This window comes from Medicago truncatula, chromosome 4, assembly GCF_003473485.1.
Source record: "Medicago truncatula cultivar Jemalong A17 chromosome 4, MtrunA17r5.0-ANR, whole genome shotgun sequence".
Classification (NCBI taxonomy): Eukaryota; Viridiplantae; Streptophyta; class Magnoliopsida; order Fabales; family Fabaceae; genus Medicago; species Medicago truncatula.
The window spans coordinates 48,890,733-48,909,631 of record NC_053045.1 but is presented as its reverse complement, the minus strand read 5'-3'; the positions used below and the strand labels follow the sequence as shown (position 1 = coordinate 48,909,631).

At 30.8% G+C, this 18,899-nt stretch overlaps 1 protein-coding gene across 1 annotated transcript; it reads left to right on the top strand.

Moving 5' to 3' along the window:
* Positions 1 to 13,278: 13,278 nt before the first annotated feature.
* LOC25493566 (FCS-Like Zinc finger 2) lies at positions 13,279 to 14,345 on the top strand. The gene is made up of 2 exons (XM_013602096.3): positions 13,279 to 13,656; positions 13,778 to 14,345. The coding sequence occupies exons 1-2, from the start codon at positions 13,376 to 13,378 to the stop codon at positions 13,968 to 13,970; spliced, it is 474 nt and encodes a 157-aa protein (XP_013457550.1). The 5' UTR covers positions 13,279 to 13,375; the 3' UTR covers positions 13,971 to 14,345.
* The last annotated feature ends 4,554 nt before the right edge of the window (positions 14,346 to 18,899 follow it).

Sequence of the window (18,899 nt, the reverse complement as noted above, 5' to 3'; positions counted from 1 at the left end):
CAAGAAACTACCTTTTTTTTTTATTTTATTTTTTAAAACTAAAGAGCAAACAAAAAAAACAAGGACAAAACAAGGAATTGGACAAGACTTGGCATCGTTATTTGATGTAAAGTCTTCTCATTGAAATTCAATTATAGAAAATTATATCAAAGTGGTGGAACTCAATTCAAAGCTAAACTTGTATAATTTAGCCAAAATCATGGCAACGAGCAACATGGAAAAAGAGAAATGTCATTATTATTATTAAATAAAATACTTGGAAGACAAGACATACATGTTTGCTTTGTCGTGTTTCCCAAATAATTAATTGATATTAACATATCTAATTTTTTTGCCTAGAATATGATACACCCATTAACTACTCGTCCTTTGTGAAAGCATGCACTATAATCAAATTGTCCCCTCATGTGATCTTCACTCCACTTTGTCTACACTCTGATCTATCTTTTTTTTTTTTTTTCTATGTACACACACTATTCATTTTCATGAGAAGAAGGAAAAACATTTTTTATTTTTTTTTTAATTTAAGAGAAAACAAAATATTATGGGGGAGGGAGAAAAAGGACAATAAGGCAGTGTCTTTCATGTGAGTGTGTAACATGTATATTATTGGTGTAGGTAAAGGTTTACGGATCAAACACGTTTGAGTTGTCAATATAGATGAAAGAGCAGGGCACGCTACATAGATTCCTGTTAATTTTTTTTTTTCTTTCAAGGACTATAGTGATTCATGAGTCAAGAATCACTTTTGCAAAGTTTGCATTGTGGTGGTGTTCTTGAAATTGATGATTAATTGATTTCAAATCTGAATCGTAATAGTGTATTAATTTCACGAGTTAATTAAGTCTGCCAGATTCTTCCTCTGGGTTGGTGAATGAATGACACATTTGAGCTTATCCAGAAGGTGGCATTTAAAAGAACTTATAATCCAATTATCATATTGCAATCAGACACTTTCAATGTGATCAACTAATTAATAAATTAAGGGAAGAAAAAACATTATTGGATACTCACAAATGCAAGATTTCAAACGAATTCACATGCATGATCTCACCACACCTTCCTTTGTACAAGCACTACAAAATTGAGAATCTTAATATATACTAGTATGTTATATAAAATACACTCATCCATTGAATAAGTTACTACTACTATTTAAAAAAAAGTGATATATCCGATGAGGATGGATGAGAGGCAATGGTAGTGGAAAGTGCTCTGGTATGGTGGTGATGAGTCTCCGTGGTGGAACGAAAGGTGGTTACAGACATGTTAACATTCAAATCGGTAATGAAACTAAAAAAGAGTGTTAAAGTGTGGTGAAAAGTGAATCGTATCTTGAGGGTGAAGTTAAGTCACCCTTATCTAAGCGTGCGCGAGAATAACCATCTCCGGAATATGCAGCATGTGATTAGGGAATGGTTAGAGGACATGTGTAAGATGATTGACGTACGGAGGCGTGCTCGAGTGTGATGTGGTGCATTGATATTGGTATGTTTCTTCAGACACTGCGCCTTTGTACGGTAGTCGTTTGGTCCCAGTATAAGATTGACCTTTTGACCGGTCCAGTGATAAATACAATTTAGTAAACATATTTTGAACAATAATTCATTCTCCTTCCTTGAACGTTACTCCTTTATTTTTTGTTGAATAATCCTTGAATGTTAACTCTTTTTTCTCTCAAATAAATTATATATATAGTACCAAGATTTAAATATGAATTTATGAAGATTGATGATTGTGCAAAAGAGTAGCTTGGCCGGCCTTGTCATACAATGAAGACGTGTGTAACTTTATTTGGCAGACAGAGTTCTATGCATGGATATGACCAAACCAAAGTGGTTAAAATAGAAATTATCGCATGCTAAATTTGAAAGTAAGTCAAAATGATAAAGACATGGACTGAAATTAAAGGTGCTAATAATAAGAGGTAGTTCATCGCTTTCTTTGACGTGGAATTACCAAAGGTGACATAATTAAGCAATATATATTAAGTTATAGTTTTGCTACAGAATAATGAAGTGAAAAAAGCAAAAGAGAGAAAATTATGAGTTTACCTTGAGTGGAAGTTGAGGACAGATGTATTGAAGCGTCTTCTTGTTATGATTACTACTCATGTCACTATTTGATCCCATTTTCATGATAAGAACACGACACCATTTGCAGTTTTAGTATACCTTTTTTAGGGAACAGACACTCATTTATTTATTTTGGCTTTGGCCACAGAGGATCTATTTCTATACTCTACAGTCTGTACTATATAATATACTGTATCCAGTCACTACAAATTCAATGTGATTTCTTTTAAAAGATTGCTGTATATATAGTCTAGTATGTGTATGTAGTATTCGGATGATAAAAGATTACATGAAGATTTTATTATAAGATGAATCCCAAGTTTGAACTCGCAATAAACTTCTCTAAATGATATGCTATACTTCTCTAAACACAGGGAGAAAATGACTAAAAAATATGTTAGTTTGATTTATTATTGTGTTTATTTTTAATTTTTGAGAGGAATTGTGCTTAGTTATTGAGCAGAAATAATATTATCACATTGCTCTGTGTCTTCGACAACAATGAAATCGTACCTCAAAATTAATTAATTGATCAATGCCCTCCTGTCGTTACAGTATCACATTATGTATATATCAAGAATATTTAGTAGTAAATTTGATCTTATAAAAAAGTTGTTTTGAAAGTTTTCTCTTTATGTATTCTAGCAACACTCACTTATATGTATATATCAAATAGGAATGCTAACAACATTCACATTTGAACACTCCTTCTAACACTTACTTTTTCATTGGATGAAATTAATGTATATTCCACCATTTTTTAATATAATTAGATAGACTCTTCATAAACAAACTTGAGATTTTAGATCTCAGATAAGATCGGTTGAGGATCATGTGGTTTTATTCTCATTACATATACTTTTAAGTTGTATTCTAAATATTTTCTAGCTAAACAATAGCCCACCTAAATTTTCTGAACTTTACTTGCACATTATTCTATAATGTGTAGTTAGTTTTAGAAAAATATTTGTTTGACACCTCAGAAATATACATTTTGAGAGAGACAGAATAAGAAAAATTAATGTGATACATGTGATAAGTTTAATGATGTGATAAAAATAGAGATATAAAGAAAAAATGAGATGTTAAATGAATGTATGAAAATTAAGAATGTCTAAATATCATTGTTGCTAATTTTATGTTAGCAAATACTCAATTTAATTCTTGAAAATATAAAATCACATTAATTAATCATATCACCTCATCAATACTAAGGGTGTTTAAATGAAAACGTTGCGCCGTGAAAAGGAAATTCTACTAAGTTGTAAAAAAGAAAGGGCGTAGGGTTGCTGGGCTGAAATATTTGGGCCATCATAGTGTTTCATACAATACGCATCTCCGTTAAACGAGGCTTACTATATACACCCTTCATATACAAAAATACATTTTAGGCCCCTACAGGCATGGAGCCTAGGTCGTCGCACCCCAAGCCTAAGCCTTGGGCCGGTTGATGTAGTATCAAAAGTAAGTATTTATGTTATCTTCTCCACAGGGACTGGTGCGATATTTAAGCCGTTCAACAATCTATATCGTTCTGAGTAATGGGGTGGTAATAAGTTTTGTTTCATAAACTAGAAAACTATGAAATTATAAAAGATTTGAGAGTTAACAGGGAAATGGTTATGCTGGGATTAAACTTCATCAACCTACGTATATGTACTATCACATATTGCTCAATAACATCATTTGTGTCCAAATGATGTCGTGATTTCTATTGAGTCGTCTAATCGTCGATTTCCCAAACTATTAAACTTTCCAATAGTCGATTGTATCGTTATATAGTTGATTTCTCAAACTATTAAACGATACAAAAGCTTTGAGTTCCAATATTCAAAGTGATTATCAAAACCTAAATTCCATGTGTAGAACAAAAGCTTTGATAGAGAATTACTTTAACCTAAATTCAAAGGGTATTTTTCAATAACAATTCAAACCCATAAGATTGTAATGGAAAACAAGAATAACCTCAACATCATAAGATAATTAAAATCAAACAACATCATAATCAAAGGGAATACATGCTAATAGAGTTAATTACATTTAATCCCAACAAAAAGAGTCTAACTACTCATTGTCATGGTAACCTTACAAAGAGAAAAGAAGAGATGGAATGGAAGCAAGCCATGATGTCTCAATGATCTTGTGAATCCCTTCAATCCTTCTGCCCCTTGCTCCTTAATGGTCTCTCTGGGTTTCCCCTGTTTTTCTCTCTTCCTAAAGTGGCATATGTTATGATGATTTCCCTTCTTAAATGAGTGAATGGCCTTTTATACTATGCCTGTTCTGATTGAACTCGCCATGGCAAGTAATTTGCTCGCCATGGTGAGTTGAGCTTTCTTTCCCAGTGGATTTCTGCCACGTCAGCTTTAAGGGATTAGGCCGCCTTAACTCGCCTCGCGAGTAATTTTACTCGCCATGGCAAGTTAGCTCGCCATGAACTCACCATGGCAGGTTGGTGGCGAGTTGCCTCTGGTACTCTCTGCTTCTACTCACCTTGAACTCATCTTCATGCTCGCCTCGCGAGTAATTCACTCGCCATGGCAAGTTGACTTTTTCACAAACCCTTGTTTTTCTTTCTTTTTTAGTGTCTTGACGTTCAATTCCTGCACAAATGGATAGAGTAAGATATAAAAAGTGTAATAAGAAAATTGTTCATCTTTTTCTTGGATTTTCCCTAAATAACTTGTAAGACAAGTAACAAAAGTGCTTTAATTGTAACATGTAATTAACTACTTTCTGGCACTTATCACTGGTCCTGCATGAGGCACATGACGCTGGGTCTGAACCTTTATTTAAGCCTTTTATCATTCTTTTGCATGGAATCAGATGAGACCCTTAGAGAGAACTTTTAGAAAAGTTAGAGGCCAATAGTTGATGATCTTTTAGCGAGATTCAAAGGGTTAGAAAGATGTGAATCTATAGCAACCAAAAGAGGGGACTACTCTTGAAAAAGGATTGGAGCCTTTTAGGGGAGATTCATGGGATGGAAAATACTTGTGAGTGAGAGATTTGTAAGCAACTTTGTTTAATCTTGAAAGATCAAAAGAGGAGATCATTAAAAAATTAAAGGCTAAGGTTGATTCTTTTTGGAATAGATTTTAGAGTTGAAAAACACACAGAAAATATTTTGACTAGAGAAATCATTGAGTATCTTAAATGCAGGATGAAATTTGGAAAAGAGTATAAATTAATTTTTCCCTTGGAAACTTGTTGAAGTTAATTTCTGGTAACTCTATTGTATCTCTTTGTAATGACTCTTTGATAGTAGATTAGAGAGATGCAGTCTCCCCCATATATATGTCATTGTGGGACTGAAATGGATAAACATCTACTCTCTTTATCTTGTTGTTCTTTGGTTCGATTGTGACTATTGTTTACACTTCGTTGATTTTTGGTTGTTGGTTGCCATATATATTTTCTCTACACATATAAATTTAATGGTGTAATTTCAGTCACAAATACACAATACATTCCTTATATATTGTTGGTGTAAGCTCTAGATCTCAGTAAGTTTTATATTTGAACTTTTGTAAAAAAAAGGGTGTTATGTTTAAACTTAAAAAGATAAACAAACAATAAAGCGTTAAAATATAAATAATTGTATAACTAAAAAAGACATAACAATTAATCGTAAAAAACAAAAATTAAAATAAATATTAAATATTTTAAAATAACAATTAAAAGTTTGTTGAGATATTTATGTCAAAATAATAAAAATGGAATAAAAATGAAAGATAATTTATTTTCACACGCTCTAAAACTCTCATTTTACCTATGTTTAAATTATATCGATCATCAAAAATTCAAAAAACACGATCGATATTAAAAAATATGAAACACGTACGGTTGATATATAAGCAACTATCAAAGCCTTCACTCATGATTCAACCAATATACAAATAACCAAATCCCTTTATATCCTACACAACTTAGTTACTACCACACATTTTAATAATCCAATAACCTAAGAGTTCATTCACCAAATCCACTTGATACGATTAAAACGAAATACTTTGATGTCGTATTACTATAATATGGCTCATCGAATTACTATAATACTTTGGAATTTTGAGCTTTTTTCCATTCCCCTCTCCTGTGGCATTTATTAATAATGACTCGGATAAAAGTGATTTAGACATTTATTTTCTTAGTATGTATAACTAGGTGTATAACCCGTGCAATTTCATTAGAATTAAAATATATGTAACATTTGTACAAATGACAAAAATAATATTTTTATCAGGTAATCACATATAGTGATTGAATTTATTTAAAAAATTACGTCATTTTTCTTCTTGGTCACTAATTTATTAAAAATTAGGTCGAGTTATCTTATATTTATACAAACGCAAAATACAATATCAAACCCAAAAAGTGTTCACACCCTCTCTTCTTCATCTCTCCCATTTGTGAAATCCTCCTATATATTAGTATATTTGTTTAAATTTTTTGCGTGTTAATCCTCTAATAATCCAAATTTTGATTGTAAGATAAGCATAACATCGGATTTATTGGTTTTAGACAATATTTTTCTAAAACTATCTACATATTGCTTATGTTCTTCTTTTTTTAATGTATATTGCTTCATATCTTACTTAATTGATTTATGTATGATTAGATATGAAGTTGATTAAAATAGACATCTATTTATTCTATTGATGTTATAATTTTCAACTTCACCACAAAAAAAAAAAACCATCATGATTAATTTATCAAGACCAGAAAATGAAAAGATATTATTATTAAATTGTTTTAATTTTAATAAAATATTAACAAAAATAAAAATAAATTATGACTAATACATTTATACTCGTAATAAAACGGTAAATTTCTATTTTTAAGACTAATAAATCGTAACTGAAATAATTTCCAAGGCTCCTAATCATTCAATCCGGACTTGACTTTGATCTTCATCTTTGTTGGCTTAATCCAATTATGTATTTTGTCCCTTAGCTTATAATCTATGTTTGGTTTTTGAGGTGTTTGTTTTGGTCCTGTAAATAACTTTTTGAACTCTTGATTTCTATCATTGGACTCCTTGTTTTGTGCAGAACTCTTTGTTTGGTTTCTAAAAAAGTGCTTAAGAAATAAGTTAAAAATGAAGGCTTTGGTATGTCAAACTGAATATTCATATTAGCTAAAATATCCTAATAAATGATGTCACGTCATAAATGAATAAACCGCGTCATAAAAAAATCCAAAATAAAATGAGGGATTGAAGTTCTGAAAAAAGTTTAAACTAAGGGAATAAAAATGTATTTTTTAAATCAGACTAAAATTCATTTAAAAAAATATGAGGACCAAAAATGCATTTTAAGGCTAACTTTTATTGTAAAACTTATTTATAAGTAATAAGTGATGTGTTTCTTCAAGAAAAGGTAAAAAATAAAATGATTAGTAGTATTTTTTTTTTTTTTTGGTCTAGTTAGTAGTAATTTCTATACATTATAACAAATAGCAACAATAAATGTGGTATAATTTTTGGGGAAATAAATTTTATCTATGTCATCATCAACTTATTCAAAGCCACAATTTACACGATTATTAATTTGATTCAAATAATAATGAAGTTATTTAAAAAAATAAGTTCAAAATATATAGAAGACACACCAATTAAGTTAAAACCTAAAAGAAAAAGATATGAAAGATTTATGCTTTTTTCTAACATGAAATGTTAGTATGTTAACTGTTATGTTAATATTTGTCTTCTTGCGGTGACTTGAAACCTGAACTTTTAACTGCTCAACTCATTTTAACTCAATTAATCTTTTAACCAAGATTCACACCTATATACAAAACATTAATATTAGACTAATATTTTCAAATATTCTTTCAATTTTTTTCCGAATATATGACATCAAAATCCAAACTTATCCAAGTTGAGTTACATCTCTTACAAATGATACACATTTTAAATTCGGAGATTAATCAAACTTTTTGCTGTGATTGAATGCCTCCAATATCCTCTTTCTCTAAGTCAACAAAGCACCAAGACACACATGTAATTTAAAACCAATAAGAACAACAATGGAATAAATAATTTTAGGTTACATAAACACATATACACTATTAGATAACATATAAAAGATAGTCAAATAGGAGGATGAAAATAAAAGCATAATAGATGATAACAATTAGCACTATTTAGTATAAAATAATTTTAAAACACAATGAATTTACCTTTAAATATAAAAACTATTAAACATTACACATATCAACAATATATAAATTAATCTCCATATAAATTCAATAATTTTTAATTTAATTGATGCAAATATTAAGGTTAAGGAATATACTTACATGAACGGTCATTTTTCAAACATTTCTTAAAGACTTCTCAAGTAGCAATGATGCGTCAAAAACAAAAATGTAAATGTCCTTTATCCTCTTATCTACATTTACATGAGAAAGATAGCTATACACACAAACAATACAATTAAATAAATGACAATGAAAGATGAAAAAAAGTAGGGTCATAAGAATTTGATCAATCTATCTATATTATCTATATTATAGTGTAACTTTAGTCTATATTCTCCCACAAAAATCATTGAATAGTCTAAAATATTTGTGAAAATTTCTATATAATAAAAATCAAAGAGTATCATTCAATAGGTGCTTGGAGAATGGGACGATCACTAAACACAAAAACTTTTATATACTAAAAATATTTAGCACCTGTTTAATTTAGTATTAAAATAAGAATTATATATTTATAAGTTGGATAGTGTACCTTTAGATTAGTTAGAATGAGGGAGTTTTGGTGAGGTCACATATCATCCAAATGCATCTTAGAATGCATGTATATAAAAATAGAGATAGAGAAGATAGAATGTAGCAAGTAGATGGAAGGAAGGAAGGAAAAGAAAACCCAGGTAATTGAAGGAAATAAAAGAATTGGTAGTGGAAGAAGTCACAAATCATTGAATCACAATTCCTCTGGCTAATAACCCGTGCTTGCATTTAGCAGTTACATATGTTTTTTTTTTTTGTTGAGAAATTGCATACATTTATGTTGTTTTGAAGGATTTTGGCAGTTACATATTTAAAAATATTTATGTCACACTAAATACTAAAACCCTTTCATTGTATGAACTTTGAAAACCAAATGATATTTTTAGAGAAAACAAAAGTTAGCGCACAAAACCCTTCATAGTTGAGACTTTAAAAATCCTTAACTTTTTGGCAGTTACATATAATTCATGGAGATGAGTAATAAAAAAAAATCCCTATAGTTGTGACAATTAAATCAACCATTTTATAATTGAAGAGTTATGAAAGAGTGATTAAAAGAAAAGGAGAGTTATAATTGAAGAGTTATGAAAGAGTGATTAAAAGAAAAGGAGAGAAAGCCACATGGCATTAGTATGAAAGTTTAGTTAGATAGATAGATAGATACGAGTGACTCAACCAAAATTGGAAACTGAATTTTTCAAGTCCTCCTCTTTAAACAAACGAATTAGTTCTTCTTCATCAACACCAAATTCTGGAGCATGACTATTTGTATTTACATTTACTGAATCATGAGATTCTGGAGCACATGAGGGGTAGAACGTGTCAATAAAAAAGCATGACATGTGTGAGCTCAAAATACATACTATGAATGTATGACAAACACATGGAACGGAACAACATACCATGTCTGATATCAAGATATAAATAAATTAAATGTTAACTTTAGCCTATATATAATTATGTTGAAGTCCTCTAACATAGTTCATAATTATATTTGTTAATGGACATACTTGAATTGAATACATATTGTTTTAGATTGATAAAGACCCATACTCGACACTTAAAAGACTTAATACTTGTTCGGTCTCGTACTGACTTTAACATCAAAGTTTGTTTAAAAGTATCCTTAAATTCGTATATCGACGATTGGTGTTCAATAAGGCTACCATCATAATAATCACACATGTAGATGTAGGTCGCTGAAACAAACAATAGCAACAACTGTCTCGTGCTCAGTGGGCTGAGTAGTGAGTATTATATTATAGTGCAAGTCTGTATTAATAATCTTCACTTTAATTAGGGGAAAAGAGCACCGTAGTTCTAATTTGTCCTAAGCGTATAAAAAATAACTAAAGATCACGAAATCCTAAAACTAGCACAGCCATTGCATCATCAACATGATGGGCATTGGGCAAAAGATTGTGATTGGAGGGCAGTAAAGGTTTATGGCACAACAATAAGAAGTGGTGGATCTGATTTTGGACACAAGCACATAAGCATCATAGTCGTGTGATCCCAACTGTGTCAAAATTTATGCATATTATTGATCCTTAAAATGGAGTACTAAAGAATGATAATGTATCAAACCAATGATGGTCAGATCCTAAATGCACACATATTCAAATAATTTCTGCTTTATGGGTGGGTGACTCGCTAATACTTAATAATTCGTTTTTCTTTTTCAAGTGTAATACTTAAAATATAAAATAAAAGTATTAATTATATTTTATATTTTTTTTTTAATATGTGTGAATAAAAAGAAAAACGGCAACCTTGAAATGTTCAAATCATGTCTTACATGTGCAATTATACATAATTGAGAAATGTTATTATTTAATGAATTAGTTTACATTAAGCTCGCTATCAAATAATAATAAATACCTGCAGTTACATATGCATAATAGATTGATGCCCCCCTCAAACAAAAAAAAAATTAGATTGATGCTATCATCTATTTACATTAAAGGTCACTTTCAAACAAATAAAAAAAATTCAATAATGCATAATTGATTAAAGTTATCAAGTATTTTACATAGTTTCTTAAAAAAAAAAAGTATTTTACAATAATGTCATTTTCAAATAATATAAAATAATGATAGAAATTTGATAAATAGTAATATATATAGTGTAATAGTATACTAATATTTACAGTGACGGAGCCAGCAATTTTATAGAGCTTGGGCAAAAAATTTATCGCAAAACGTTACTTCCTTTCTGCGAATAATTTCATATTTTCTGCAGATAATTTCACATTTCCTACGGATATATCTTTCCTGCGGAACCTAAATCATTGACAAAATCTGCAGAAAATGTGTTTCCTGCAGAATTTACACAAAAATCCGCAGGAAAAGCTAAAAATTCTCATAATGGTTGGACTTGCTACAAAGAAAGTTGAAGCTGAGCCTGAGCACTAGCCCAGGCTAGCTGGGGGATAGCTCCGCCCCTGAATATTTATTATATTTAATATTTTATTTTTGTTCAGTGGTAATATTATCATTATTCTAGAATCTGGATCCAGTTTTTCAGTCCACCACGCCACAGTAAGATATTTCAAAAGTCCCATTACATTAGGAGTCAATGTGGAGGTTCAAAATTATATCTCCCACACACCTTACCATTGTACTCAAGATGTAAAATATGGATTGTATAGTCTGAAGTGCCTGGTCTTAATTGTGATTGACATTAAGCTCCAAACACTAAGGATTAAGGAAGAGTGTCCATCATTTTCATAGACCAGCACATGATATTTGTTGAATATTTATTTATGGTTTATTTTCTCTATGAAATTAGGGTAAGCAAAATAATGTGATCGCAATTTTTTTTAATAAAAAATTCGATTCATTTTCCTAGACACGTGACACAAGGGAATTCGGATTTCCACTTTATACATTTGAGAAATTGAATTTGTTCGGTTAAAATGAGTGTTTAAACAATGCATTTCTTAATTTTTATTTTATGATATAAATAAATATAAAGCTTGATTTGGATAGTTTGATCTTGATCGAATGACCACCAATATTCTAAACGTGTGAATCCAAAAAATTTCTAGTAGCAGAATTCTTCAAAATCGGCACAACCAGAGTTCCTTTTGCTACCCTCTATAGGACTGGAAGCCTCTCCTGACTTTGGATACAAGGTGCATTTAGCAAAAGATGACTACCGCGATGATGCATCAAAATTGCCTTGTCCAAGATCTGAAGAAAAAAAAAAAGATTAACGGCTGCAGTTTTAGAGATGAAAGAAACACCAACTGCGGGATGAGAAGGCGAGAGAAGAAAGCAAAAGGGGGAAATGAAGGGAATGAAAAAGATTGTAGGCTGCAATTTTAAAAATGAAGTAACGTAATAAAGATGGATCTAAGGATTGTGATTTAATTTAACTCTATCATATCTCATTCTAAATAGTGCTCTCATTTGATACATCTTCATTAAGGTGTAAGTCATAAGATTTGCACCAAATCTTAACCATTAATTTGATTTTAACTTAGAGGCTAATAATTGTTCACTCAAAAGTGTACGATAACACCAAATGTGTTTTTCTCACCTTAGTACCTCCTTTTCTATCTCTTTAAACCCTCAATTGTTTGTGTTCATCCTTCAATTGAATCTCTCTCGTGAATATTTTTTTTTTGAAAGCCTCTTTCATGAATCTTTTATTTGCTATCTCTCATTAATCTTCATATAGAATTATGATCTTATACAACTTAATTGATCGATGAACATAGATAATCGATTATGATAGTGGTGCAAGGCCACATAAATTCCAACTTGATTGACTAATTTCATCACACTGATTAAAGGTTCAACATTACAATTTTTTATTATGATTACCACCTAAAAAAAGGAAATCCAAACAACAAGTCTAGGAAGCGGTATCATAGAAGAAATTGCATGTGTCTTATTTTAGATATTTTTTTAATTTAATAAATGGGAGCCATTAGATTAAGTTGATTTAATGGTTGAGATTAAAAGGGAATTTAGATATTTAAGGTTGGGAGCCATTAGATATTTTAGATATTTCATATTGACCTCAAAAGAAATAGAAGGTTTAATTTGTGGAGTATAGTAACGCCCTTTGAATGCAAGTGGGATGACATTAGTGGTACGACAATTATTTTCCCTCCACGGTTTCACTTTTTCCCTAAAACCAAAACCAAAACATTGCTTCCTCTCACTCTAGGTTCTTGAACAAACGTCATTAAATTCCCCTTAGCTTTTTCCCATATTAGATTCTTTTGTCGTTTCCATCCACGTGGGACCACTCTTCCACTTTGGGTCCCACATGGTCCCCACCTTTATAATTTTCCACTCTAAATAAATATCTAAAATTATTTTCAACGGTGCTGATTCAAGTAGTTTTGGCCAATGGATTCCTTCTAACATGCCGTTGTTTACACATCATTTTCCTTCTTTTTCATAATTTTTAATACCAAACCGTTTGTTTCTAAAACCCATCTCTTTATATATATCAACCAATCTCTTACCATTTTCTCTTACTCCCTTCACTCTCTCTACAAATTTCATTTCCTCAAACAAAACTAAAACCCTTTCAATTTTAATAAACTCATGGACTCATCAATAAAACTTTGTTACTTAGAACAAGACCACGGTTTAGCTTCCTTAAAAGACATGGATGTTGCAAGTTATCGTGGCAATAGTTTTGTTACAAAATCTATGATAACCATGGGTTATGCCAATAATACTAGTTTCAAGAACCTTTATGTTTCTTCACCTAGATCTGGAAGATTTTATGATACTAGATTTGAAGATCACCAACCTCACTTCCTTGAAGCTTGTTCTCTTTGTAACAAACCACTTGGTGGCAACAAAGATATCTTCATGTATAGGTAAGCCCATGTTTTTTTTTTTTATTGAAATATTTGTTCCTTAAAAGACCCTTATGAAGATGTTCATGATCAATGTTTTTTTAAGGTTATGAATTTGATGATTGATTTTTAATTTGTGCAGGGGTGACACACCTTTTTGTAGTGAAGAGTGTAGGCAAGAACAAATAGAGATAGATGAATTGAAGGAGAAGAATATGAACCTTTCTTCATCTATGAAAGCTTTGAGGAATAAAGAGCATAGAAAATCTAATTCTTCAAACAAGATTCAAGGACAAGATTATTCCTTTCGTAAAGGGACAGCTATTGCAGCATAGTTTTGCTTGAAGGGAAAAGGAAGTAAAAAAATTAAAACAAAACCTTTTCTTTGCACAAACAAGAGTCAATAGAGAAGGGATGTAGCTGTAAATGGTTTACGTTTGGAAAAGTGTGTTTGCTTGTTTTGGAAGATCCCTTCAATGAAATGACTTGGTTTTTGGGTTTGTCTATTTTTTATTTTTTTTTAGATCAAGGTTTTGGTTTTCCTCCTCCTTTTGTAATCTATATTATTGTGGCTGTGTTGTGCTCTTATGGTTTCAGTTTTTCAAAGATGGAACTGAATACAATGGTAGATTCTTTTCAATTTTTCCTCAGTCTATCTACAGAAATGTTCCACATCTTTTCTTTGATTTATATTTACTGGGTTCTTATCATTGTTGAATGAATTACTACTATAAATGATGTGTAGAGGTGTGGATTCTGATATGCAGGGAAAGGGGAGATGAGAAGATTATATGTATGCCGTCCACTATAAGATTGGTTAAATATTTTTAATCCAACATATGATAAAATTTATGTATCGTGCACGACTTAATCCAGTTGTGCACACTACAATTCGACCTGTTGAATTTACAAGCAGCGACATGTTGATTCATAAGCAATTAGGAAACCTTCAAGAATTAAGAGCATCAGCACATACACATGTAAAGAACAGAATTTTACAAATTGACACGAAAATAGAATAATGTAACGCTTAACCAGAAATGTGAATTATGCTTCCACGTAACGCATAGACAATATTTTAGATTGATAATTAGGTAAAGGACCCTAAACCAGAATCACATATGACAGAAGTGCAAAATAAATGTGAAACCACTCAAATTAGAAGCGCATAAACAAGAAAAATAAATGCAGCAACAGTTACAAATCACAACTCCATTATGCATATGTAACAAAAAATACATATTGCATAAATGCAAGATTGGAAGAGGAGAAGAGCTCAAGGAAACTACAAGATTCAGTCCAAATTGACCTATGTGTGATGCTTTATGCAAAATTGAACTCCTTTCATATTTCTGCCTTTGGTTTTGAAATCAAATTTGGTTCCTTTATGAAGCACCGACACTCCTCAGATTAGGCGTGTCTTGGTGTCGGACACTACATATAATTACACAAAATTATCTTAGAAATTATGGTTGGGCCTAACATCCAAGACTGTGTACATACATCTAGAGCGTAGTGGTTGGGCCTAACGCCCAGGACTGTACATACATCTAGAGCGTAGACATGAATGATGGGTGGTGTGATAGCATGTGGTCCAACGGATCTTAGAGGAGACTATGATACCATATTAGAAATTGTGGTTGAACTTAACACAATTCCACAAAGCTTGTGAGGTGATGATTGCACCCACTTATATACGCATTATCAGGTCATCTCTTATCCAATGTGAGACTCTAACAAATTATGTGATTTTCTCAAATTATTAGTGGAATCGGCGTATCGGATGCCTGTGTCATGTCGGGTTTGTGTTCGTATCTGTGCTTGACAAGTACTTCATTTGTATTTTATTTTAGTAGTACTTATGATGTTTTACGTCTCAAATTGACCTCAACTCCATGAATGTTGAGTGTAGGCTTGTTGATAAAAGTAGCAAAATCAGAACTTGAGTTTTTTTATCTTTCATGTCATAAGTCATAACTTCTAAGTATAAAAAATATTGCACCAGAAATCTTGCGACAAACCTAAAATTATATTTTGTCATCTGCATATCTATATACTATATAGTATGATTCTAGCCATTATCCTACCATGTATAGTTTTTTTTTTTTGCTAATCCTACCTTGTATAGTTGCATTGCCACTTCTATTGAATATTGAGCGTAACAATACTGTTTCAGTCCAAAAAGCATCCTTTATTTTAATTGTCACCCTCCGTGTGCTATTAAGTTCATGACTACTTAACTTCTAATGAACATTTTACCTTAAAGTAAAAGAAGGAAAGGAAAAAAAAAATCAAAGAATATGGAATGAAAAATGGAAAAGAAACATAAAATTGAATTGACCATGAACGTTACATCTTTGTATGAGATTCAACGGACAAAAGCTCTTAATCAATAAAGACTGTGGAGCTTCTCCCACATGGCAAGTTTGATGTTACAAAACCAACGGAAAGATAAGAATCCCATGCTTCAACAGGAAAAAAAATAATCTTGTAGACCAAAAATTGAAATGGAAATAAGTTTTTTCTAGACTTAATTGCAATTTTAGTCTACATTTTAATCAATTTGTGGAGTTTGGTCCCCTTTTAATCAATTCATGAAAATATTCTAGATTGCTTTGAGGCGATATAGAGTAATTGCTCTTAGCGAATTTTGTCGAAGGAGCAAGCTATAAAAGGTTTAATTGGTTCAAAATACGTTTATGCAACGCCCTAAAGAGGTCATAAGATACAATAGTATACATTGCCTTTAAAGTGTTGAGTTTATAACAACGCAAGGGCTTGGGATTGATATTTGTGATGGAAACCAAAATTATAAGGTACTTTTAAACTATTGTTAATTTTTTTTTCTTCCAAAAATAAACCCACATGTGAAAATCTAAGATCAATAATTAACACTAGTTCACATAGATCCATAAATTTTACTATGCGATAGAAACCATGCACTTACAACAGAGAATTGTTGTTGACACATATGCATTGGCTGATAAACACAAATAATTTATTTAAATATCTCTCGGCAGTTAACTGTCAAATTATGGAACCGGCTGCAGTTAACTGCCGAGGAAAACTGAAAACTTCGGCAGTTAACTGCCGAGGAAACCTCAAACCTGTTTTTTTTTTTTGACAAAAACCATAAATTATCATTAATAATATTTATTGATTTTGAATGTTTCAATGATTATTTTGTACGTTTCAAACAATTGCAGTATTATACTTATGCATATATATATATATATATATATATATATATATATATATATATTAATAAGAATATCATTTAAATCTTGACCAAAAAAATAAAGAGCATTTAAGTACTCAAAAAACATTTCAATAAGTGTAAAAATTAAGCATTTGAATATTGTTTTGCAAATTACTTAAATAAAAAAAAATCTTTGTGCACAATTATTTTAATGTAGAAAATATAACAACATATTATACCTTAAAAAAAATCGTTGTGCACAATTATTTTAACGATTTTTTTATTATTATTATTTTTATTTAAGTAATGTGCAAAACAATATTCCAATGCTTAATTTTTACACTGATTTAAATGTTATTCTTATTAAGATATATACGCATAAGTATAATACTGCAATTGTTTGAAACGTACCAAAATAATGATTGAAACATTCAAAATCAATAAATATTATTAATGACAATTTATGGTTTTTGTCAAAAAAAAAAAAAAAAACAGGTTTGAGGTTTCATCGACAATTAACTGCCGAAGTTTTCAGTTTTCCTCGGTAGTTAACTGCAGCCGGTTCCATAATTCGGCAGTCAACTGCCAAGGGGCATTTGGGTAAATTACTCGTGTTTCTCAGCCAATGCATATGTGTCAACAACAATTCTCTACAACTTATCATGTGAACATTCCTTAAGATGATCAATTACTTCATGAATTCTGCTCTTCTCCCAACACAAAACACTCGCGCCCAACTGAATTTCTAGATATACCCCTGCGTGAGTTAAGTCACACACCACTGGCATTTGCACGAGTTAACTCACGCAGGTTGGCCGGTTGGTCAGAGCTCAAGAATACACGTTTTTTGGACTTTGGTCAAGTGATTTTAATTGGTTTTGCACGTTTTTTTTACTTTGTTTTACACATTTTTTGACTATATTTATGGTAGATATAACCTATGTTACAATCTCCTCATATAAATACACCTCCAAACTTCCCCATTTCCTCACACCATCTCACTCTCCTCCTCACTATCTCCCCATATGAATCTCCTTCTTTTCCTTCTTTTATATATATTATTTTTAGGGTTTGGTGTGAAAAGAGGTCAATCTTGGGGTAAAAAATAATTGGTGAGCAGCCTTCTTGGGGTAAAACGAAACAGATTTAGTTTTATCCCAAAGGTAAAATTAAATGTGCAGATTTAGATTTACTCCGGGGAGGTTTGTTTTCTTGCGTTTTTTTTTTTTTTTGTTTTACCACATGAAGGCTGGTTTTCTTATGGATTTCTTTTAGTTTTACCACAGGAAGTTAGGTTTTCTGGTGGTTTTTTTTAGTTTTACCCCAGGTAGGCAGGTTTTCTGGTAGTTTTTTTTTCCCGCGTATTTAGTTTTACCCCATTGTAAATGTAATAAGAATTATATTAATAAAATGATATTTTATATCTATTATTTTTGTTAACTTTTGCCTTTATTTTATGATTGCATATTGAATAAATAAATTCGAATAAAGTAAATAAATAAATTCGAATAAAGCGAATACATAAATTAGAATAAAGTAAATAAATTAATTTGAATAAAGTGAATAAATAAATTCGAATAAAGTAAATAAATAAATTAAATAAGTAAATAAAGTAAATAAATAAATAAATAAATAAAGTAAGTAAATAAAGTAAATAAATAAAGTCAATAAAAGAACACTGCGCTACTTAACTCACGCGGCATAACTTAAGTTGAGCAGATATTAACACTTGCATTAGTTAACAAACGTAGGGGTAATTTCAGTATTTTAGTTGGGCGCAAGCAAAATGCGTTGGGAGAAGAACATAATTCTTACTTCATTTAGTTTTCTTCTTGCATTATTGCGAGAGAATGAGCTTGAAGAAGAGAGTGGTTGAAGAGATTGGACCTCCCTTTTGATTCCATATGATATCTAAAATTTAAAGCAACATAATTGGGAATTTGTAGGAAGACATCCTTGAGATTCGCTATCTAAAAATGAAAGGAAAAACTATCAAACACAAGTCCCAACATTGTTGAAATATTTATAATCTTTAAAAATAGTACAAGTTAGTAAAAAAAAAATT